Below are 25253 nucleotides of genomic sequence, written 5' to 3'. Positions count from 1 at the left end.
CTTTCTGCCAGCTTTGAGTAAAAAGATGTTGAAAGTGCTGTCACGTCCGACCCAGAATCCAAACATGCTCTCGTCTTCATTCCATCCACAGTTATTCCAATGAGGGGACACCGACTGTCCGCTTTTTCTGGCAACTCTGTTTCCTCACAGTACTGGTCAATGTCGTATTGCGCTTGTGATTGCCAGTACCGCACACTGCGTTTGTGATGGCCCTTCTCTACCGTCGCGTCCCCTGCAATATCCCATTTTCTCTGATCTTTCATTTTCGCGACCTCACGCTCCTCTGCCTGAGGTGGGGTCAGAGCTGGTGACCCTGCATTATTCTTACGGTCTCTCCCATAATGCCACACTTGCACGCAGTTCACGTGGCGTCTTTGGTTTGGCACCTCGTTCCTGCCTTGTTCTCCATGGTGTGGACCATGACGTCTATCTCGCTCTCGCCTATTCCTCTCTTCTCTCCTTCGCTCGTAATTGCGCCAGTTCTGTCTGTCATTGCGGTGCACAAACCCTTGCGGCAGGACCTTAAAATATCGAGGAACTGTTCTCTCGACCGTGCCCCGAGGAGTGTACGTTGTACATGAGCAGGAAAATGTGAGCGCATCGCGCTGCAACATTCCTCATCTGGCATTTTGTCATCCTAGTATCTCGCAAGAACGACAAAGTGAGCAGCGTCTGTTGCCATGGATTGGCGTGACTGTGGCGCATACCGTTCCCGATATATACCCATCTTTGCACTCGCCTGTGTGGTCAGTTTCCAGTACGTTGTCAGAAACTTAGTACATAAATCCTTGCAACTACTGTTCTCGCAAATTGTAACGTCAAGCCAGGCAACCTTCTCCTGATTGAGCGTCTGCCGTGCAACGAGTAAAGTGTTACATTCCGCCACTCCTTTAGCACGCAGATACGCGTCTAAATTCTTTAGGCATGTCTTCGGGTGGGTGCTGCGTGTTCCACCGAACTTGGCATGCATCGGTAGAGCGGCTTGCAAATTCGTTGGCGTGACCTGAGGTACAAGGCGACTACCTTGTAGCATTGCAGACACTTCTTGCTCGAGGAATGACACTCATATATGTGTTCCCTTGTATGATTTACTTTCCTCATCTACGCGCACAGATATATCTCTCATCTTCGCGTTTACCCTTGTTTCTAAGCTGCCAGCCTTCGTTTCGCACTCTTTTCTCACGTCATTTAGGTTGTTGGTGACCTCCGTTCGTACCTTTTCGGTTTCGGTCTCCAGTTCGTGCCTAACTTCAGCGATCTGCCGATCAAGCTTTTGATTGCAAAGTTTTAGTTCAGTTCAATCTTTAGAACCGTGTTTTATTCTCCTCCCTTATGGCTGTTAACTGTGATGCGTGGTTTTCTACTATCTCGAGAATCCGATCTAGTGGACTCAGACATTGCGTATCCTCCATAAACGTGACTTGTGTTTCTTCGCAAGCCCCCGAACTTCCCTCAACTGGCTTGACTGTTTCCGTATTTATCGGTCTCCCAGACCTCAGTTGCATAGAGAAACTAAACTAAATACTAAAAGCACTCCACAGAACGAACAGAGACAGTACAACGCTGATGAAAACGCTGGTAACAGCGAATAGAACATTGGAAATCGTAGAACAGAATATTCACAACATCAAACTACACATTCTAAAACTACATCAAAAAATTCGAGGAGGCTATGGGAACCAAAACTGACTACACAAGCTACCGCTATATCTACTTTATATGCCCATTTGCAACGCACTTAGCATACACAAATACACCATCCATGCGCCTGACATCTCACACAATGAGGTTAACTTATGCTAATAATGGAATGGGGATTCTTTCTGAGTCGTGTCACCGCCAGACACCACACTTGCTAGGTGGTAGCCTTTAAATCGGCCGCGGTCCGTTAGTATACGTCGGACCCGCGTGTCGCCACAATCAGCAATCAGCGATTGCAGACCGAGCGCCGCCACACGGCAGGTCTAGTCTAGAGAGACTCCCTAGCAGTCGCCTCAGTTGTACAGCCGACTTTGCTAGCGATGGTTCACTGCCTACATCCGCTCTCATTTGCCGAGACGACAGTTTTGCATAGCCTCCAGCTACGTCATTTGCTACGACCTAGCAAGGCGCCATATTCAGTTACTATTCTGAACAGATAATATTGTGAATCATGTACCGTCAAGAGCGACGTTCATTATTAATGGATTAAAGTTAAGTATCAAACTAATTACGTCCGCTTTCTGAATTCTAATTCCTTGTCATGTTCCAGACCTCACGTCAGTATAGTTCTTCCCTCCTCACGCCAGCCTGCGTGAGCTAAAACGCGTGCCTTTCGGCCTCCTCTAGTAACACGGTGTTGGCTCTTCTGCCAACACAACAGCAACAACGTGAGAATGAAGTCAAACCGAAGCCCCACGTTGGGCGCCAAAATTGTAGTAAACTCGAAAAATTACTCTCTCTCTGCTGTCGAACATGAAATGACGAGCAGATGACTAATGAGATTGCCCCACGCAACAATTAATTGATATCAATAATTAAATGAAATAAAAAAAAAGGTAAAAAATTAAGGGGTTCATGTATGAATGTAAAAGAGTGCTTATATGATCAAACCATAAAAGAAAAGTATTTTCGTGCTGTTTACATAAAACAAAACAAAATTACAAATCTCAGGGCCGATTTGACTGGGCGTAGACACGACTCAGTTATTAAGGGGACGAATCGTATCACCATTATTCTTTATCGTTCGTCGTGAACTGCTGTCGGCGGCAGGCGCTGCGTCGGTGCGGCGCGTCGCGTCGGAGCTGTGCTGCGCGGATTGGCTGCCCCCATCAGCAATCGCGGCTTTGCGGCGGGGCCCAGCTACAATCTCCGCGTTGTCTACCCGTTGTCGGCTGCGTGGCCGAAGTTCTGCTCTCACGGCGTCGGAAGGCGGATGTTGGCGATGGGTGGCGGAGCACCCATGTCCTCTCGCTTCCACGATGCCTCCACGACTCCCCTCTCGCTTCTCTTCCGTCTCTCAGCTCAACTCCCCTTCGAAATGTTCCTCCTTTCGGCGTTATCATTGGAGGATGAAATTTTCAATGCAGCCCAATAACAGAGCGCCGTTTCATCGCCACGTCTCTCCTTGCGGGGTGGAAATTTCCTATCTGGCGTGGGCTGGCGTGTGCCTCGTAAATTGGCACCTTTCTCACGATTTCGAATTCTTAAGATGTTTTCCAGCATTCCGAGGCTTTTGGGGGAGCAGCTGCACAACACTTCTTTATAACTGCCATCTCTGCGTGAGCCCTGGACAGACTCATGTTTGGGTTCCATCTCAAAATCTGCCGGCGTCCGTCATTTATAAGGAATGTCCTCACTGTCGAGGAAAACATCGTCTTAAGAACGCTGGCTTCTTTCACACGCCTCCCTGCGCCGAGTTCCCGCGCTTTTTGCACGCTCCTCTGTGCCCGTGGGGTGCTGGAATTGTCGCTACATCCCTGTTTCCTAAGGCAGGTAAAATGACTGTCGCAAGGCCAGAAGAACTCGTATGCTTCTGCGCGTACATTCTTGGCGTTCCGTCGTAATGGCTGCAGGTGTACATCAGCTCTCGGTACGCTTCTGGTTGTCAGACGGGCCCTTTGCATCGTGTCCCTCCTTGAGCGAGGCGAGGACGTCGGCCCGGCTTCCCGCTGTGTGCTTGCAGAATGACTGCACCCAGGGGCTCGTCCCAGGGAGTCCGGCCCCTTCCTCCTCCACGGCTGCTCGCGGTGACTTGGCGAAAGTGGCTGCGGTATTACAGTACTTAAAAGTCCTTGCTGTTGGGAGATTTGATTGTTAAAGAGCCTTTTAAATCTGTCGAAAGGTAATATGTTTTCAACACATTGAGCCGTAATCCTACATCAGCAAGGCGGTCGTTCCAGGCTTGGGCTTGAAGTTGTAGATCATTCTTATCTTCAGTAGCCAGTAGCACATCATCAGCATACAGTACATACTACTACAATCGGAACCAACTCAGACCAAACTCTTCGAATACACAAGTGTGTGCCTTTCATTTAAGGAACAGGGAAGCTAATCGTGAGCTACATATTGCATGGTCAGGCACCCAACTCGAGCATCATCACGCACCTAAATACTTGGGAGTCACTCTCTATAGAACTCTGACATTCAAAACTCACTGCAAGAACACCAACATGAAAATCTCCGCTCGAAACAACCTAATTCACAAACTAGTGGGGACACAGTGGGGATCACATCCACAAACTATTCGCTGTTCTGCAATGGCACTGTGCTTTTCTACTGCTGAATATGCTTCCCCAGTCTGGTACAGGTCATCTCATGCCAGACAAGTAGACATTGCTCTCAACGAAACCTGCAGGTTGATCACAGGTTGCTTAAGACCTACCCCAACTGATAAGCTCTACTGCCTGGCTGGAATAGGAATGGGTACGCAGAACAGTGGCTGCCAACAAGGTGAGACTGAAAGTGGAACAGGACAGTGCCCATCCACTGCACGGACATAATCCACCACAGCAGCGGCTGAGATCGCGAAAGAGCTTCCTGATAACATCCGAGAAGCTCACCATTTCACCAGAGAAGGCAAGGCTGGAGTTATGGAAGAAGTCGACGCCTCACCTGCAGACGCCAGAAGCTGAAGAACTACCACCTGGACACAACGAGAGCTGGCTGGTGTGGAAATCTTTAAACAGATTACGATCAGGAGTTGGACGATCCAGAGACAACCTGAAGAGATGGGGCTTCATAAAAGAAGATACGTTCTGTGATCGTGGACTAGAACAAACCACAAACCACATGCTCCAGTGCCTTTTGTGCCCTACATCCTGCATGAAGATTGATCTCCTGTAAGCCATTCCAAGCGCCTTGGAGGTTGCAAAGCACTCGGCACATGTAATATAAATACAATTTGTGTATATATATGTACATACTGTATTTATTGATGTGTATGGCTACTGTAAATTTGTATGTTTCTGATTGGAGAATAAAAGCATACAGTAACGTCTAGGGTGAGGTTTTCTGCAGGTTTCTTGTGACGGTATCCATGACTGATAAATAGGAGTGGTGAGAGAGCAGAGCCTGATGAACTCCCACAGAAATAGGGAAGTCGTGAGATAGTCCAGCAGCTGACAGCTTCGGGTTCTGGTAGAGCAGACTGATCCGCCTAACGAGCTCTTCAAGTACTCCATGATCTCGCAGGGCAAGCCAAATTAACTCGTGTTGCACTCGGTCAAAGGCGTTTTCGAGGTTGAGAAAGGCAAAGTTTAGATGTTTTGACTTCTCAAATGGTTCAAATGGCTCTGAGCACTATAGGACTTAACAGCTGAGGTCATCAGTCCCCTAGACTTAGAACTATGTAAACCTAACTAACCTAAGGACATCACGCACATCCATGCCCGAGGCAGGATTCGAACCTGCGACCGTAGCAGCAACTCGGTTCCGGACTGCAGCGCCTAGAACCGCTCATCCACAGTGGCCGGCTTTGACTTCTCACAGTGCTTTCTGATAAGCAGGCGAGCTGCATGGATAGCATCTGTCGTCCCACAGCCCTTCACCAATCCACATTGATTGATGGAGACACTGATAATTTATTAATTATTAAATTAGAGCAGCATTCGTTAAATCTAATTACACTATCTGATTAAAAGTATGTGGAGACCTATTACTGGACATTATTATGGGGTGTGTCCACCGTTCGCCTTCGTTTTTGTGGTATCATCTTATGGGACCAAATTGCTGAGATCATCGGTCCCTAAGCTTACGCACTACTTATTCTAACTTAAACTAACTTACGCTAAGGACAACACACACACCCATGCCTGAGGGAGGACTCGAACCTCCGATGGGGGGAGCCACGTGAACAGTGACAAGACGCCTCAGACCGCGTGGCTACCATGTGTGGCTTTTCCCTTCGCGGTGGCTTGAACTCAGCTGGGGACCCTTTCAGTCAGGTATCTCAATGCCTCTGGAGGAACTGAGCTCTCTTGCCGACCCATTCAGATCTTCTTACTTCTCTGCTGACAACACAATATTCCCCGCCTCCTTTGATACCATTGAGTCCCCCTCACATGACATCCGCATGCATGTAATGCGACATCTGTGAGAAAAGTTGTGGGACTGACAACACTGCGAGCTATATGGCAACGCTGTTTTGTAATACTTGTGTAGACAGGTGTGTTCATCCCTTCCAGATGCTCAGTCCGAGTTTCAGCTCCGTACAGCCGTCAGGTGATTTTTAAGAGCGCCATCAGTGAAGTCGTAATTTTGTTGTGTGTTACGGAAATGGAGTAGCAAATTTTAGAGCAACGTTATGCCATAGAGTTTTGTGATAAACTCGGGTAATCTCAGAGTGCGACGTTTGAAAAGTTGAAACAGGCCTATGAGGGGCGTTCCTTATCAAGAGCACAACTAATCAGCTTTGAAAAATGGTGCCATGATGACATTTTAAATTTTCACAACACTGTAGTATGATATTCACTGCAAATGATCAATGTATCAGATGATTAGTTTTTTGTAATTAAAACATGGGGCCTGGTAGGTGGATGGGTGGAAGTAAATGCATCAGTTTGTACTGTAAAAAGTTATAACAGATTCTTAAGATATGCCATCATTGTCCAAAGCTGAAAGGTGATATCCCGTTCTTCAGTTGACCCAATTATAGAATATGAGCCAAATTTTGTTTATGATATACTGAACATATTATGATATACTGAACATATTATATATACTGAACAGATTAAAAAAAGAGTTAGTTACAAAAAAATTGCTTTAATAATTAAATTATGAAATGGAACTTAAATTTTCACAAAACTCTAGGAATCTATGCAATCTGAAAATCACATACCTATGATATTTTTTTAAATATTCAAGCAAGCATGTTTGTTTTCTATTTCTCCTAGACTCTATGGCAATCATTTCTTGTCCCAGATGAGCAAGTTGAACTACTGTTCTGTCCTCAAGTCTATGGGCCATCATATATCTCCTGAAAGTTTCAAAGGCTTTAGCTGCCTTACTATATGAGGGCACAGGGTCATCTTCCTTGTCACTTCACTTTCACTACCACTATTATTCTCCAAGCTTCTCTCTCCAGTCACCTCTTCAATACTTTGTACTCCTGTGGTTGCCACATTGTCATTCACAGCCACAAACTCCTCAAAAGTGACAGAATCACTGCCTATTAATTCCTGAAACTCTTGCAAATCACTTGCAAAATCTTCCACAGGAAGAAAAGTAAATGTCTTAGCCGGCATTAAATTGAAAAACATGCTGGTTTCGTCTGCGTTATAAATGTCACGCAGTTTGTAGCCATGTATCAGATTAGGGAGAGTCTGCATCCACTGAGTTACAGTTGGTTCATCCACACTTTTACTTTCTCCACATTTCGCTTTGTATACAACACCATGACGCTGTCGAAATTTATCAATCCATCCACTGGACGCCTTAAAAATTTCCATTCCTAACTGCAGTGATATTTGAAGCGCCTTCTCCTTCAAAATAGTTCCGTTTGTAGGAATGTTTGCAGCACGTGCTTGCTGAAACCAAGTTTCTCCATTTCGTCGTAAGCCGATGGTTTCAAACGCATACGTTTCGAGTTTCCGCAATTCTCAAACCCTTCCATTATCGACGATCTGTTTTTCATAATAGTGTTGAGTGTTGAGGGGGCCAGTTCAAATTGCTTCGCTAGCTCCACGCGACTCACACCAGGAGATGCCGCCACTTTTTTAATAACAGAAACCTCCTCCTCTAGAGAAATGTTCTTCCGCTTTTCACTCATGTCCACTGATGAAAGCTTAAAAAAAAGAAAAAAAACGTTATATCGAAGACACACTCTCACTAGACACACTATCACTAGACACACGAACTGTTTGCTGCTCAGCTCATACAACACGCTACGAATACGAAGCATCGACTGAAATGGCGCCAAAAAGACCACAAGCAGAATGTGCGTTAAATGTCACGTGACCGGGTTCTGCCGCTGACATATGAAACACGCTGAGCGCGGGCTTTCCGAGCCGGTGCAAACTGTGAATCCACAGAACGGAAAACGATGCATCTACATCCAGTCACTTAAACGTTATAAAGAGGTAAATAATTGACCAGGGTCCCAAAAATATGAGCGTTACACGGAGGAAACTGTAATATAGAGGAAACGCAGTAAAGAGGAAAATTTAACATCGTTTATATGGGTTTTTAGTCGGGACCGATAAAAACGGACGTAACACAGAGGAAAACATTATATGGAGGAACGCTATAAAGAGGTTTCGCCGTAGTTCAAGAGAGAGTATTTTGAAGAGGATAAGGTTGTTTTGTAAGCAATTTGAAAATGTATAGCTTCTAAAAATAATTCCGGTTTTTTTTTATACCCCCTCGTGTGTAAGTTGTAGAGTGCTCGGCTTGAGCGGTTCGCTTTGCCCACAGCCGGGGCACCGTGTGCCGCGCTTCTCGAGCATCAACTGGGGCGTGTGCGTGCCGCGCTCGTGCGGCGCCGAGGACGTGCAGCTGTCGCTGGAGGACGCGCTCGACTCGCACACGGCTCGCACCGGCCTCAGCGCGCGCGTGCGCGTCAACCGGCAGATGTGCTACGTGCAGCAGTCCTGGCTCCCGCCCGCCTCCTTCCTCATCGTGGGGTGAGTACCCAGCAGACTCTTCTCTCTAAACTACCGGCTGATCAAAAAGTCAGTATAAATTTGAAAACTGAATAAATCACGGAATAATGTAGATAGAGAGGTACAAATAGACACACATGCTTGGAATGACACGCGGTTTTATTAGAACCAAAAAAAAATACGAAAGTTCAAAAAATGTCCGACAGATGGCGCTTCATCTGATCAGAATAGCAATAATTAGCATAACAAAGTAAGACAAAGCAAAGATGATGTTCTTGCAGGAAATGCTCAATATGTCCACCATCATTCCTCAACAATAGCTGTAGTCGAGGAATAATGTTGTGAACAGCACTGTAAAGCATGTCCAGAGTTATGGTGAGGCATTGGCGTCGGATGTTGTCTTTCAGCATCCCTAGAGATGTCGGTCGATCACGATACACTTGCGACTTCAGGTAACCCCAAAGCCAATAATCGCACGGACTGAGGTCTGGGGACCTGGGAGGCCAAGCATGACGAAAGTGGCGGTTGAGCACACGGTCATCACCAAACGACGCGCAAGAGATCTTTCACGCGTCTAGCAATATGGGGTGGAGCGCCATCCTGCATATACATCGTACGTTCCACCAGGTGTTTACCAGCCAGGCTGCGGATGATGCGAACCTGTAACATATCGGCGTACCTCTCACCCGTCACGGTAGCAGTTACAAAACCAGAATCACGCATTTCCTCGAAGAAAAAAGGCCATATAACGGTAGATGTGGTAAATCCAACCCGTACCTTGAGTTTCTCGTCGTGCAATGGAGTTCTCACGACAGTTCTGTGATTTTCGGTAGCCCAAATTCTGCAGTTATGGGCGTTGACAGACCCTAGGAGCGTGAAAGGAGCTTCGTCGGTCCACAACACGTTACTCAACCAGTCGTCATCTTCCGCCATCTTTTGAAACGCCCACACCGCAAATGCCCCCCGCGTCACTAAATCGCCAGGTAACAGTTCACGATGCCGATGGATTTTGTACTGATAGCATCGGAGGGTACGCCCCAGTGCCAACCAAACAGTAGTGTATGGAATGCCGGTGCGACGTGCAACTGCTCGAGCGCTGACTTCCCCGTGCATGGAGGAACCCGCTACAGTCTCCATTTCTTCCTGAACTGTCTCAGCAGCGTTACGCCTTGTGCTCGGTCGGCCACTACGGGGTCTATCGTCTAAACAACCCGTGACTTCGAACTTCGAAATCATTCATCATTCTCGCCACAGCAGCATTTCTCAACGGACCTTAACCCGTTCGAATCCCCGTCCTATAGCGATAGGATCGTAACGCTGAACTAGCACATTCCCCATTCTGATAATTCAGCTTCACTAAAAGCGCCTTTTCAGGTAACGTCAACATGCTGCGACTGCTGGTGCATCTGATTCTCTCTCTCATCACAGCTCCCTTTAAACACGATTGTCATGCGCAGTCACTGACGTTTCACTGTCCAGCACAATCTGTTGGACATTTTGTGAACTTTGTTTTTTGTTTTGGTTCTAATAAAACCCGATGTCATTTCCCATGTCATTCCAAGCATGTGTGTCAATTTTTACCTCTCTATCTACATTATTCCCTGGTTTATTAAGTTTTCAAATTTATATGGCTCTGAGCACTATGGGACTCAACTTCTGGGGTCATCAGTCCCCTAGAACTTAGAACTACTTAAACCTAACTAACCTAAGGACATCACACACATCCATGCCCGAGGCAGGATTCGAACCTGCGGTCGCGCGGTTCCAGACTGTAGCACCTAGAACCGCTCCGCTACCCCGGCCGGCTCAAATTTATACTGACATTTTGATCACCCGGTACAACTGTAAAAGTAACGACTACGTTTTGTAACCTGTGCGCTGGTTTAGGCACCGAATTCCTAAGGGACCAAACTGCTGAGGTCATCGGTGCCCAGCAGTTTCCCAGACTACTGTAATGACCGCGTAGTCTAGTGGCAGACGGTCAGCCGGAAAGTAATTGAAAGAATTACGAAAAGTTGTCCTCGAGTATCTATCTGCGGACATCTTCTGGGATAACAATCGAGCCCATCCTAAACTTCTAGATGGGGATGACAGCTCAGGCGGAATTGTCGCCTACGCAGACGACCTATTAGCTGTAGTCACTGCAAACAACAGAGCCCTGCTACAAGAGAAAGCCAGGGCAATACTACAAACAATTACGCAGTGGTATCACAACAACAAACTCAAGATAGCCGAAAAATGGTTCAAATGGCTTTGAGCACTATGGGACTTAACATCTGAGGTCATCAGTCCCCTAGAATTTAGAACTACTTAAGCCTAACTAACCTAAGGACATCAAACACATCCATGCCCGAGGTAGGATTCTAACCTGCGACCGTAGTGGTCGCGCGGTTCCAGACTGAAGCGCCTAGAACCGCTAGGCCACAACGGCCGGCTAGCCGAAAACAAAAAAACATAACACAATATTGAAACTATCACTCCAAAGGAATCCTTCGGTTAAAACAGGGGACACAAACATCAAACGAGCACATTTTACATGCTATCTTGGGGTATATAAAGATGTCAAATTGAATTTTCACGAAGACATAACGCTAACGACAGACAAAGCAGAAAAATACTACATAAACTGACGAGGCTAAATTCAAAACAGTACATACTACCTCTAACCGTCAGGCGGACGACCACTGTGCGCTCTTTGAATCAGCACTCAGCTTCGCAGCTAGCACGTTGGCACACGAACTGAACCTGGTCACTAACAATGCATCAGTAAAACGAGGGGACAAAAGTGTCCTACTTAGGCTATCAGGAGCCTTCGTCACCACCTCAGTGGACTCACAGTGTGTGGTGCTCGGAATATGCCAGATAGGTATCATTCTCTCCAATTGTCGGTATTGGTTGCATGCCAGATATTTTGATAGTCAACATACTAGTTATTGGGAATCCCTAACTGCTTGCAAAGTACTTTCCTCTATATAAATATATTCATTTAAATGACGAAAGAACTATCGACGGTAGTTAGCAAGTAGCCTGATTTTTTACTAACATCGAACGTCGATATTTTGTCTTTAACATCGATGTTAAAATGTTTCCAAGACTTCAATATTGGCACTGAAACATCGATGTTTAAACTCCCAACACTGATATTTTGTAAATACCGATGTTCTCTAACATCCCTACTCTATAATCATCAGTCACTTGCATTCAGCAGCTATACCTGCAATTATGACGTTGACGAAGGCAAGGTACCAATGTTATTGGAGGTAGAGAACACTTGCTAATTTAGACACTGCACCCACCGATCATAATCCTTCAACCAGCAAGGCCAAAAGTGTTTACTTTTTAGCTCCTGTTGTGGCTCGTTTGCTTTCGCATCAAAAGTTGCAATCTAGTTCTTCGTAGTTATTGTTTTTCACTCATACCAGTGGCCTGCAACACCGTTCCTCCACAAATGATGCTGCATGGAATATAACCTTGTGACGTCGGTACTGACAATTTTCTTAAGGTACGTTCACGCGAGAAACTTTCTTGTCTCAAGCACTACTCGTGGTGAGTGTGTCTTCTGCAGCGACCCTGATGTATTATTCTTGTAGTGTGACTAAATTTCATGAGTGTAGGTTTGTATTTACCCGTAACCGCCAGAACTGCGTCAATTTTAAACATTTTTGGCAACAATTTTTTTTGTGAATATATAAATGCCGTGATAACCAACAACTCCACTTTTTTTAACCCAAAAATTCAAAAGTATGAAACTTTTTCTCTAATTAGACTTATCCACTGAATTCAGAATGCCACGAAAAATTATAAAACAAATTTTCAGCCACCTGCAATTTTTTTACGACTGGGTTGAAATTTCACCACTACCTTCCCTTAATCACTTGCACTTTGGAATTGCGTCTTTGTCAGGAATTTATCAACGATGTCTCGAGCAGTTGATTCAGCACATTCTCTGTTGCAGAAACAACTTCGATGACAACTTGGTCGTGGGCTCCAAGCGAGAGGAGCATTTACGAAATCTGCAAACTGGAAAACAGTTTCTTCGTCAAAGATGCATTTCTTGGGACATGTGCTAAGCAAAGGTGGTCTTGCTCTTACAAGTGAGTGCATCAGAGCCATCGTCCACATGTCGGCCCCCAAAAACCTGAAGGAGCTCCAGTCGTTTTTGGACAAACTTTCTTATTACGCTAGGTTCATGCCCCAGGCCCGCACATCTGCCCTCCTCTTTACTGACTTCACGAAAAATGTATCAAATTTGTGTGGTCTGTAGTTTGTTAACAGGCTTAGCAGTCCGTCAAGCAGTGTTTCACTTCCTTCACATTGGGTAAACCATTATCCCTGGCCACCGATGCACTCCAGTATTGCATTATTACAGTTCTGTCACATCAGAACCTGGATATCACTCAGCAGCCCATGCCTTACACTTCAAAGTGGCTTTATGCAGCGCAATCTACTCGTAGTCAGAAAAGGAGGCATATATATATATATATATATATATATATATATATATATATATATATATATATATATATATATACAGGGTGAGTCACCAAACATTACAGCTGGATATATTTCGTAAACCACATCAAATACTGACGAATCGATTCCACAGACCGAACGTGAGGAGAGGGGCTAGTGTAATTGGTTAATACAAACCATAAAAAATGCACGGAAGTATGTTTTTTAACACAAACCTACGTTTTTTTAAATGGAACCCCGTTAGTTTTGTTAGCACATCTGAACATATAAACAAATACGTAATCAGTGCCGTTTGTTGCATTGTAAAATGTTAATTACATCCGGAGATATTGTAACCTAAAGTTGACGCTTGAGTACCACTCCTCCGCTGTTCGATCGTGTGTATCGGAGAGCACCGAATTACGTAGGGATCCAAAGGGAACGGTGATGGACCTTAGGTACAGAAGAGACTGGAACAGCACATTACGTCCACATGCTAACACCTTTTTATTGGTCTTTTTCACTGACGCACATGTACATTACGATGAGGGGTGAGGTAAACGTACACACGTGGTTTCCGTTTTCAATTACGGAGTGGAATAGAGTGTGTCCCGACATGTCAGGCCAATAGATGTTCCATGTGGTGACCATCATTTGCTGCACACAATTGCAATCTCTGGCGTAATGAATGTCGTACATGCCGCAGTACATCGGGTGTAATGTCGCCGCAGGCTGCCACAATACGTGTTTCATATCCTCTGGGGTTGTAGGCACATCACGGTACACAGTCTCCTTTAACGTACCCCACAGAAAGAAGTCCAGAGGTGTAAGATCAGGAGAACGGGCTGGCCAATTTATGCGTCCTCCACGTCCTATGAAACGCCCGTCGAACATCCTGTCAAGGGTCAGCCTAGTGTTAATTGCGGAATGTGCAGTGCACCATCATGCTGATACCACATACGTCGACGCGTTTCCAGTGGGTCATTTTCGAGCAACGTTGGCAGATCATTCTGTAGAAACGCGATGTATGTTGCAGCTGTTTGGGCCCCTGCAATGAAGTAAGGACCAATGAGGTGGTCGCCAATGATTCCGCGGCCGGCCGAAGTGGCCGTGCGGTTAAAGGCGCTGCAGTCTGGAACCGCAAGACCGCTACGGTCGCAGGTTCGAATCCTGCCTCGGGCATGGATGTTTGTGATGTCCTTAGGTTAGTTAGGTTTAACTAGTTCTAAGTTCTCGGGGACTAATGACCTCAGCAGTTGAGTCCCATAGTGCTCAGAGCCATACATTTACAGTCCACGGTCGCTGTCGCTCTACCTGTCTGAGCCAGCGAGGATTGCCCACGGACCAGTAATGCATGTTCCGTAGATTCATTGCCCCGTGGTTTGTGAAACCCGCTTCATCGGTAAACAGGTAGAACTGCAACGCATTCTCTGTTAATGCCCATTGACAGAATTGCACTCGATGATTAAAGTCATCACCATGTAATTGCTGATGTAGCGACACATGAAACGGGTGAAAGCGGTGACGATGCAGTATGCGCATGACACTACTTTGACTCAGTCCACCGGCTCTCGCAATGTCCCGTGCACTCATGTGTGGGTGTATGGCAACAGCAGCTAACACACCAACTGCACCCGCTTCTCCTGTGACGGGCCTGTTACGGACCCGTTTGCGTGCTGCGACCATACCTGTTGCATACAGTTGGCGGTAGATGTTTTGCAATGTGCGGCACGTTGGATGCTCTCTGTCCGGGTATCGTTCTGCATACACCCTGCAGGCTTCAGCTGCATTTCGTCGACACTCGCCATAGATGAGTATCATCTCCGCCTTTTCAGAGTTCTAATACACCATGGTCACAGTTCCTACAACACTACACTATCACTGACGTCTGGTAACACGGTGTACTACAGTTGGTCTGCGTGCGGAGACTAATGCAGAATAACAATAGCAGCAAGCGCTACATGCGGACACTGCGACAGCTAGACCAAACCACAACAGTGCACTACAGCCACACGCGTAAACACGGTCGTTATCGTAAACATGTCCCTGCAGATGCTACTCGCCGACCGTGGCCCGTGTTTGTTACAACACGCAACTGAACGTCGGAGGTTTCAAGCGTCAACTTTAGGTTACAACATCTCCGGATGTAATTAACATTTTACAATGCAACAAACGGCACTGATTACGTATTTGTTTATATGTTCAGATGTGCTAACAAAACTAACGTGGTTCCATTTAAAAAAAACGTAGGTTTGTGTTAAAAAACATACTTCCGTGCATTTTTGTATGGTTTGTATTAAACAATTACACTAGCACCTCTCCTCACGTTCGTTCGGTCTCTGGAATCGGTTCGACAGTATTTGATGTGCTTTACGAAATATATCCAGCGGTAACGTTAGGTAACTCACTCTCTCTCTCTCTCTCTCTCTCTCTCTCTCTCTCTCTATATATATATATATATATATATATATATATATATATATATATATATATATATATATATATCCCTCCTTTTCTGACTACGAGTAGTTACATTGCGCTGCATAAAGCCATATATATACCCTTATGGAAAAAGTTCAAGGCAATCGTAAAATGCGTTTTAGACAGGTACGTGCCGAGTAAAACTGTGAGGGACAGGAAAAACCCACCGTGGTTCAACAACAAAGTTAGGAAACTACTGCGAAAGCAAAGAGAGCTTCACTGCAAGTTTAAACGCAGCCAAAACCTCTCAGACAAACAGAAGCTAAACGATGTCAAGTTAGCGTAAGGAGGGCTATGCGTGAAGCGTTCAGTGAATTCGAAAGTAAAATTCTATGCACCGACTTGACAGAAAATCCTAGGAAGTTCTGGTCTTACGTTAAATCAGTAAGTGGATCGAAACAGCATATCCAGACACTCTGGGATGATGATGGCTTTGAAACAGAGGATGACACGCGTAAAGCTGAAATACTAAGCACATTTTCCAAAGCTGTTTCACAGAGGAAGACCGCACCGCAGTTCCTTCTCTAAAGCACCGTACGAACGAAAAAATGGCTGACTTCGAAGTAAGTGTCCAAGGAATAGAAAAGCAACTGAAATCACTCAACAGAGGAAAGGCCACTGGACCTGACGGGATACCAATTCGATTCTACGCAGATTACCCGAATGAACTTGCCCCTCCCCCCCCCCCCCCTCCCCACTACACTTCTAACAGCCGTGCACCGCAAGTCTCTAGAGGAACGGAAGGTTCCAAATGATTGGAAAAGAGCACAGGTAGTCCGGTTTTCAAGAAGGGTCGTCGAGCAGATGCAAAACTATAGGCCTATATTTCTGACATCGACCTGTTGTAGAATTTTAGAACATGTTTTCTGCTCACGTGGCTCCTATGGGTGGCCGCCTTGGGGCCATTTTCTTTTCTTCATACTCTTTACATTCCAACAAGATGATCGGATATTCCACTAGGATAATGCACCTGCTCATCAGGAAGGAAACCCAGACTCTACTCTGTAGGAATCAACATGGATTCTGGAACAGCGATCGTATGAGACCCAACTCGCTTTATTTGTTCACGAGACCCAGAAAATATTAGATACAGGTTCCCAGGTAGATGCCATTTTCCTTGACTTAGGTACAATTCACAAGGAAAAACTGAGCAACATTTTTTCAAAGATACAAAATAGGTTATCAGATTGTAGGAGTAAGCCTACTTCATAAAGAAGCAATTTTTAGCTCATCAATTAAACTTTAATAAAACAATTGACACATCTGTCAACAATAAAACAAAGAAATCTGTTTTACAAGTTAAATGATAATATACTACATAAGTAGCTGTAATGCATTAATTTATAACACTGTATAGCAACAGACCAGTGCAAAGTGTTACAATATATGAGACATTGTGTGTTGAATAATTTTACTCATGGAATGCAATGTGTGCTGTATTCCTACTTGCTTTTCTAATGTGCTAATTGTTTGCTTATAGAATCCATTTTGGTCTCCTCTCATCCTCACATCAGGTGATTGTCTGTCATATTGAGGCCTGAGTGAACTGCCCTTCCTTTTTATCTTTCCCTAACTGTCCATCTTACCTTCCCAAGGAAGAAACTAATAGTTCCCAAGGCTAGGATAATGTAATTTTCTTTTATGTGCACATTGGCAGTACTAAATCTTTTGCTTCCTGAAGATAAATACAGCCCACCAATTACTTCTTAAAATATAACAGTTTTCTTTTCAAATGTCATAATTCTTATAAGACATTTGACATTTGAAAAGGAAACTCACGACAGCTGTATGTCAGAAATGATAATATATGTCTTGGTGATGATGCCTGGTACGAGTTATTTCACACTCATGATTAGGTTTCGTTAAGGTATGATCACATCTGGTCTTGAATCATACTTGTCCACAAGGCACTGTGCAGGCTAGTAATGGATCACTTAACTTCGTATGTACATCAGTTTAAGGTGGCTGCTTTGGGGCTATTTTCTTTTCTTCATACTCTTTACATTCCAACAAGATGATGGGATATTCCACTAGGATACTGCACCTGCTCATCAGGAAGGGCATATGTAAACATAATACAATGAGTCTTTTGCAGAATATTGATATTGGTACTATATATATTTTCAAAAAATGCTTGTTTAGTTTGACAACCAACTGTCCAGTTTAACTGATAATTAAAGGAGTTGTCATATTCTGTATTTAGATATAATGAAGAGATGTACGATAAATGTTCAACTTAATTGCTCTGGAAAACATATGAGGATAAGCATTTATAATTTTTACCATTTTTCTGTTTCAGGTCACTGTTTGTTGTAATAATTGGTATTGCTGTAACTGCCACACTCTATGATAAAACTGACAAGAAGGAAGATAAATTTCATAGTAAGTATCAGACACACTGTATGAGCAAAAACGTGAAGCACCCAGAGGACACTGTCTAATGTCAATGAAAGATCATATATGTACACACCACTGGCCGGAACATAAATGGTTAGGGTTTCAGTTCTCTGTGACAGGAAAAATGGTGACTGCAGTGCACTAGTGTTGTCTGTGTTTAATGTTGTTACCACACCTGGTATGCAGTTTGAGCAGTGTAAGATTCTGAATGATCACTGTGAAGGACATGATGATGCCATGTACTCATATGAGATAGCGTTATTAGCAACTGACAGAATTTGAAAGTGAGCTCATTGTGATACTCCATTTGGCTGCCTGGTCAAATCGTGCAATATTCAGATCCGTCAGGCATTTGGATGTGACAGTGGCCCGATGTCGGACTGCATGGGAATGTAAAGGATAGGCATTTCTGTCGTTAAGGTTACAGTTGACTGTATCTGACCACCACAAGTTAGGACCATCATACTGTGCACCAAGCCCATTGCAACCCCTCCAGATCTGCATCTGCCATCTGACTACAAGTAAAGGACTGCCCCCAACATTCTGGGTCATCCTACATCAATGGTCAGAGACTAGCAGTAGGCAAACCAGGGAATTACAATCCCATGCATAAGCTGTTGTTAACACAACAACACAAATGGCTGCATTTGGAGAGGTGCCTGACCGAGAAGCACAGACTGCTGGTGAATGGTGTCACATTGTGTTCAACAATGAGTTGTGGTTCTGCACTATCTCGGATGATCACCGTTAGTGAGAGTGGTGGCGATCTGGGGAGAGGTCCCATTCTTCCAATGTAATGAGGAGCACAGTGGTGTTACTACTGGCATCATGACGTGGAGAGCCATCAGGCATGACTCCAGGTCAGGGCTGGTAGCTTTTGAGGGAACTCAGATGGCACACTTGTATCCTCATGTGTTACCTCTCATATGACAGTATAGTGGTGTCATTTTTCAACAGGACAGTGCTTGTCCACACATGGCAAGTGTCTAAGTGAACTGTCTGCATTATTCTGAGGTACTCATGTGGCCAGGAAGGTCCTCAGATCTGTCCCCAGTGGATCATGTGTGGGACCAGCTTGGATGTCAACTCTGTGCCAGTGACACTATCCAGGACATTAAGGGCCAGTTACAAAAGTAATTGGCTAGCTTGCCCCAGGAGAGGATACAATGGCTTCATGACACCATTTACAATTGAATCAGGACATGCATCCAAGCCAGAGGGAATGCAACATCACGGTGATGAGTGGGGTGATACTGCCTGTAAATTTGACTTGTAATCACTGAAATAACATCATACACCCTTTGAATTGGTGAAGTTTCTTCAGTTTCCCCCTTCATTTTATTTTCTTCACACACACACACACACACACACACACACACAAAGACATAAACCACCACCACCATACATACATCACTTCCATGTCCACATTCCAACACCCATGTCAACAGCATCAATCACAACTTTCTTATTAGAGCTCATTAAATGTTCTTCAGTATTTGTATACCTTCAAACAATTTAAATCACAAACTATATGAAAGTAAGCATATTTTGACCATAATTTCGTCATTATATATAAGTTTCTGCTATTTCCTTAAGTTTATGAAGGGAAAGGAGCCACACAAGACCAAATCTGAAAAATAGTGGATGAACTAACAGTTTATAGTGTAGTTTGATCATTTTTATCAGTTGTATGAGCAAGTGTGGCATCCTGCTGGAAAAAATATTAATCTGTATCACAGGGGCCTCTTCTGCATTGTTGTTGTTATTGTTGTTGTTGTTGTTGTGGTCTTCAGTCCTGAGACTGGTTTGATGCAGCTCTCCATGCTACTCTATCCTGCGCAAGCTTCTTCATCTCCCAGTACCTACTGCAACCTACATCCTTCTGAATCTGTTTAGTGTATTCATCTCTTGGTCTCCCTCTATGATTTTTACCCTCCACGCTGCCCTACAATACTAAATTGGTGATCCCTTGATGCCTTAGAACATGTCCTACCAACCGATCCCTTCTTCTAGTCAAGTTGTGCCACAAACTTCTCTTCTCCCCAATCCTGTTCAATACCTCCTCATTAGTTGTATGATCTACCCATCTTATCTTCAGCATTCTTCTGTAGCACCACATTTCGAAAGCTTCTATTCTCTTCTTGCCCAAACTAGTTATCGTCCATGTTTCACTTCCACACATGGCTACGTTCCATACAAATACTTTCAGAAACGACTTCCCGACACTTAAATCTATACTTGATGTCAACAAATTTCTCTTCTTCAGAAACGCTTTCCTTGCCATTGCCAGTCTACATTTTATATCCTCTCTACTTCGACCGTCATCAGTTATTTTGCTCCCCAAATAGCAAAACTCCTTTACTACTTTAAGTGTCTCATTTCCTAATCCAATTCCCTCAGCATCACCCGACTTAATTCAACTATATTCCATTATCCTCAATTTGCTTTTGTTGGTGTTCATCTTATACCCTCCTTTCAAGACACTATCCATTCCGTTCAACTGCTCTTCCAAGTCCTTTGCTGTCTCCGACAGAATTACAATGTCATCGGTGAACCTCAAAGTTTTTATTTCTTCTCCATGGATTTTAATACCTACTCCGAATTTTTCTTTTGTTTCCTTTACTGCTTACTCAATATACAGATTGAATAATATCGGTGATAGGCTACAGCCCTGTCTCACTCCCTTCCCAACCACTGCTTCCCTTTCATGCCCCTCAACTCTTATAACTGCCATCTGGTTTCTGAACAAATTGTACATAGCCTTTCGCTCCCTGTATTTTACCCCTGCCACCTTCAGAATTTGAAAGAGAGTATTCCAGTCAACATTGTCAAAGGCTTTCTCTAAGTCTACAAATGCTAGAAACGTAGGTTTGCCTTTCCTTAATCTAGCTTCTAATATAAATCATAGGGTCAGTATTGCCTCATGTGTTCCAATATTTCTACGGAATCCAAACTGATCTTTCCCAAGGTCAGCTTCTACCAGTTTTTCCATTCATCTGTAAAGAATTCGCGTTAGTATTTTGCATCCGTGACTTATTAAACTGATTGTTCGGTAATTTTCACATCTATCAACACCTGCTTTCTTTGGGATTGGAATTATTATATTCTTCTTGGAGATTTCAATTTACCAGATATAGACTGGGACACTCAGATGTTTAGGACGGGTGGTAGGGACAGAGCATCGAGTGACATTATACTGAGTGCACTATCCGAAAATTACCTCGAGCAATTAAACAGAGAACCGACTCGTGGAGATAACATCTTGGACCTACTGATAACAAACAGACCCGAACTTTTCGAATCTGTATGTACAGAACAGGGAATCAGTGATCATAAGGCCGTTGCAGCATCCCTGAATATGGAAGTTAATAGGAATATAAAAAAAGGGAGGAAGGTTTATCTGTTTAACAAGAGTAATAGAAGGCAGATTTCAGACTACCTAACAGATCAAAACGAAAATTTCTGTTCCGACACTGACAATGTTGAGTGTTTATGGAAAAAGTTCAAGGCAATCGTAAAATGCGTTTTAGACAGGTACGTGCCGAGTAAAACTGTGAGGGACGGGAAAAACCCACCGTGGTACAACAACAAAGTTAGGAAACTACTGCGAAAGCAAAGAGAGCTCCACTCCAAGTTTAAACGCAGCCAAAACCTCTCAGTCAAACTGAAGCTAAACGATGTCAAAGTTAGCGTAAGGAGGGCTATGCGTGAAGCGTTCATTGAATTCGAAAGTAAAATTCTATGTACCGACTTGACAGAAAATCCTAGGAAGTTCTGGTCTTACGTTAAATCAGTAAGTGGCTCGAAACAGCATATCCAGACACTACGGGATGATGATGGCATTGAAACAGAGGATGACACGCGTAAAGCTGAAATACTAAACACCTTTTTCCAAAGCTGTTTCACAGAGGAAGACCGCACTGCAGTTCCTTCTCTAAATCCTCGCACAAACGAAAAAATGGCTGACATCGAAATAAGTGTCCAAGGAATAGAAAAGCAACTGGAATCACTCAATAGAGGAAAGTCCACTGGACCTGACGGGATACCAATTCGATTCTACACAGAGCACGCGAAAGAACTTGCCCCCCTTCTAACAGCCGTGTACCGCAAGTCTCTAGAGGAACGGAGGGTTCCAAATGATTGGAAAAGAGCACAGATAGTCCCAGTCTTCAAGAAGGGTCGTCGAGCAGATGCGCAAAACTATAGACCTATATCTCTTACGTCGATCTCTTGTAGAATTTTAGAACATGTTTTTTGCTCGCGTATCATGTCATTTCTGGAAACCCAGAATCTACTATGTAGGAATCAACATGGATTCCGGAAACAGCGATCGTGTGAGACCCAACTCGCCTTATTTGTTCATGAGACCCAGAAAATATTAGATACAGGCTCCCAGGTAGATGCTATTTTTCTTGACTTCCGGAAGGCGTTCGATACAGTTCCGCACTGTCGCCTGATAAACAAAGTAAGAGCCTACGGAATATCAGACCAGCTGTGTGGCTGGATTGAAGAGTTTTTAGCAAACAGAACACAGCATGTTGTTATCAATGGAGAGACGTCTACAGACGTTAAAGTAACCTCTGGCGTGCCACAGGGGAGTGTTATGGGACCATTGCTTTTCACAATATATATAAATGACTTAGTAGATAGTGTCGGAAGTTCCATGCGGCTTTTCGCGGATGATGCTGTAGTATACAGAGAAGTTGCTGCATTAGAAAATTGTAGCGAAATACAGGAAGATCTGCAGCGGATAGGCACTTGGTGCAGGGAGTGGCAACTGACCCTTAACATAGACAAATGTAATGTATTGCGAATACATAGAAAGAAGGATCCTTTATTGTATGATTATATGATAGCGGAACAAACACTGGTAGCAGTTACTTCTGTAAAATATCTGGGAGTATGCGTACGGAACGATTTGAAGTGGAATGATCATATAAAATTAATTGTTGGTAAGGCGGGTACCAGGTTGAGATTCATTGGGAGAGTGCTTAGAAAATGTAGTCCATCAACAAAGGAGGTGGCTTACAAAACACTCGTTCGACCTATACTTGAGTATTGCTCATCAGTGTGGGATCCGTACCAGGTCGGGTTGACGGAGGAGATAGAGAAGATCCAAAGAAGAGCGGCGCGTTTCGTCACTGGGTTATTTGGTAACCGTGATAGCGTTACGGAGATGTTTAATAAACTCAAGTGGCAGACTCTGCAAGAGAGGCGCTCTGCATCGCGGTGTAGCTTGCTCGCCAGGTTTCGAGAGGGTGCGTTTCTGGATGAGGTATCGAATATATTGCTTCCCCCTACTTATACTTCCCGAGGAGATCACGAATGTAAAATTAGAGAGATTAGAGCGCGCACAGAGGCTTTCAGACAGTCGTTCTTCCCGCGAACCATACGCGACTGGAACAGGAAAGGGAGGTAATGACAGTGGCACGTAAAGTGCCCTCCGCCACACACCGTTGGGTGGCTTGCGGAGTATCAATGTAGATGTAGATGTAGATGTAGAAGTCTGAGGGTATTTCACCTGTCTCATACATCTTTCTCACCAGATGGTAGAGTTTTGTAAGGACTGGCTCTCCCATGGCCCTCAGTAGTTCTAATGGAATGTTGTCTACTCCCGGGGCCTTGTTTCGACCCAGGTCTTTCAGTGCTCTGTCAAACTCTTCACGCAGTATCTTATCTCCCATTTCATCTTCATCTACATCCTCTTCCATTTCCATAATATTGTCCTGAAGTACATCACCCTTGTATAGGCCTTCTATATACTACTTCCACCTTTCTGCTTTCCCTTCTTTGCTTAGAACTGGGTTTCCATCTGAGCTCATGATATTCATACAAGTGGTTCTCTTTTCTCCAAAGGTCTCTTTAATTTTCCTGTAGGCAGTATCTATCTTACCCTAGTTAGATAAGCCTCTACATCCTTACATTTGTCCTCTAACCATCCCTGCTTAGCCATTTTGCACTTCCTGTCAATCTCACTGTTGAGACGTTTGTATTCCTTTTTGCCTGCTTCATTTACTGTACTTTTATATTTTCTCCTTTCATCAATTAAATTCAATATTTATTCTGTTACCAAAGGATTTCTACTAGCCCTCATCTTTTTACCTACTAGATCCTCTGCTGCCTTCACTACTTCATCTCTCAAATGGCTCTGAGCACTATGGGACTCAACTTCTAAGGTCATTAGTTCCCTAGAACTTAGAACTAGTTAAACATTCGAACCTGGGACCGTAGCGGCCTCGCGGTTCCAGACTGCAGCGCCTAGAACCGCACGGTCACTTCGGCCGGCTCATCTCTCAAAGCTACCCATTCTTCTTCTACTGTCTTTCTTTCCCCCATTCCTGTCAGTTGTTCCCTTATGGTCTCCCTGAAACTCTGTACAACCTCTGGTTTAGTCAGTTTATCCAGGTCCCATCTCCTTAAATTCTCACCTTTTTGCAGTTTCTTCAGTTTCAATCTACAATCTACAATCTACAATTCATAACCAATAGATTGTGGTCAGAGTCCACATCTGCCCCTGGAAATGTCTTACAATTTAAAACCTGGTTCCTAAATCTCTGTCTTACTATTATATAATCTATCTGAAACCTGTCAGTATCTCCGGGCTTCTTCCATGTATACAGCCTTCTTTTATGATTCTTGAATCAAGTGTTAGCTATGATTAAGTTGTGCTCTGTGCAAAATTCTACCAGGTGGCTTCCTCTTTCATTTCTTAGCCCCAATCCATATTCACCTACTACGTTTCCTTCTCTCCCTTTTCCTACTACCGAATTCCAGTTACCCATGACTATTAAATTTTCGTCTCCCTTCACTACCTGAATAATTTCTTTTATCTCATCATACATTTCTCCAATTTCTTCGTCATCTGCAGAGCTAGTTTGCATATAAACCTGTACTAATGTAGTAGGTGTGGGCTTCGTGTCTACCTTGGCCACAATAATGCTGTTTGTAATAGCTTACCCGCGCTCCTATTTTTTATTCATTATTAAACTGACTCCTGCATTGCCCCTATTTGATTTTGTATTTATAACCCTGTATTTGCCTGACCAAAAGTCTTGTTCCACCTGCCACCGAACTTCACTAATTCCTACTATATCTAACTTTAACCTATCCATTTCCCTTTTTAAATTTTCTAACCTACCTGCTCGATTAAGGGATCTGACATTCCACGCTCCGATCCGTAGAACGCCATTTTTCTTTCTCCTGATAACGACATCCTCCTGAGTAGTCCCCGCCTGGAGATCCGAATGGGGGACTATTTTACCTCCAGAATATTTTACCCAAGAGATCGCCATCATCAGTTAACCATACAGTAAAGCTGCATGCCCTCAGGAAAAATTACAGCTG

The 25253-nt window shown here is 44.1% G+C and overlaps 1 protein-coding gene across 1 annotated transcript in view; it reads left to right on the top strand.

The window, feature by feature from the left end:
* LOC124722678 (nose resistant to fluoxetine protein 6-like) overlaps positions 1-25253 on the top strand; it is a 292300-nt gene that overhangs the window by 218988 nt on the left and 48059 nt on the right. The window contains exons 5-6 of the mRNA XM_047247821.1: positions 8392-8600; positions 17812-17894. Coding sequence (XP_047103777.1) covers positions 8392-8600; positions 17812-17894 — 292 coding nt within the window. The remainder of the gene's footprint in view (positions 1-8391; positions 8601-17811; positions 17895-25253) is intronic.

Source organism: Schistocerca piceifrons, chromosome X (genome assembly GCF_021461385.2).
Source record: "Schistocerca piceifrons isolate TAMUIC-IGC-003096 chromosome X, iqSchPice1.1, whole genome shotgun sequence".
NCBI classification, from domain to species: Eukaryota; Metazoa; Arthropoda; class Insecta; order Orthoptera; family Acrididae; genus Schistocerca; species Schistocerca piceifrons.
Note: the sequence above shows the minus strand (reverse complement) of the source record. Positions and strands in the feature narration are given on the sequence as shown.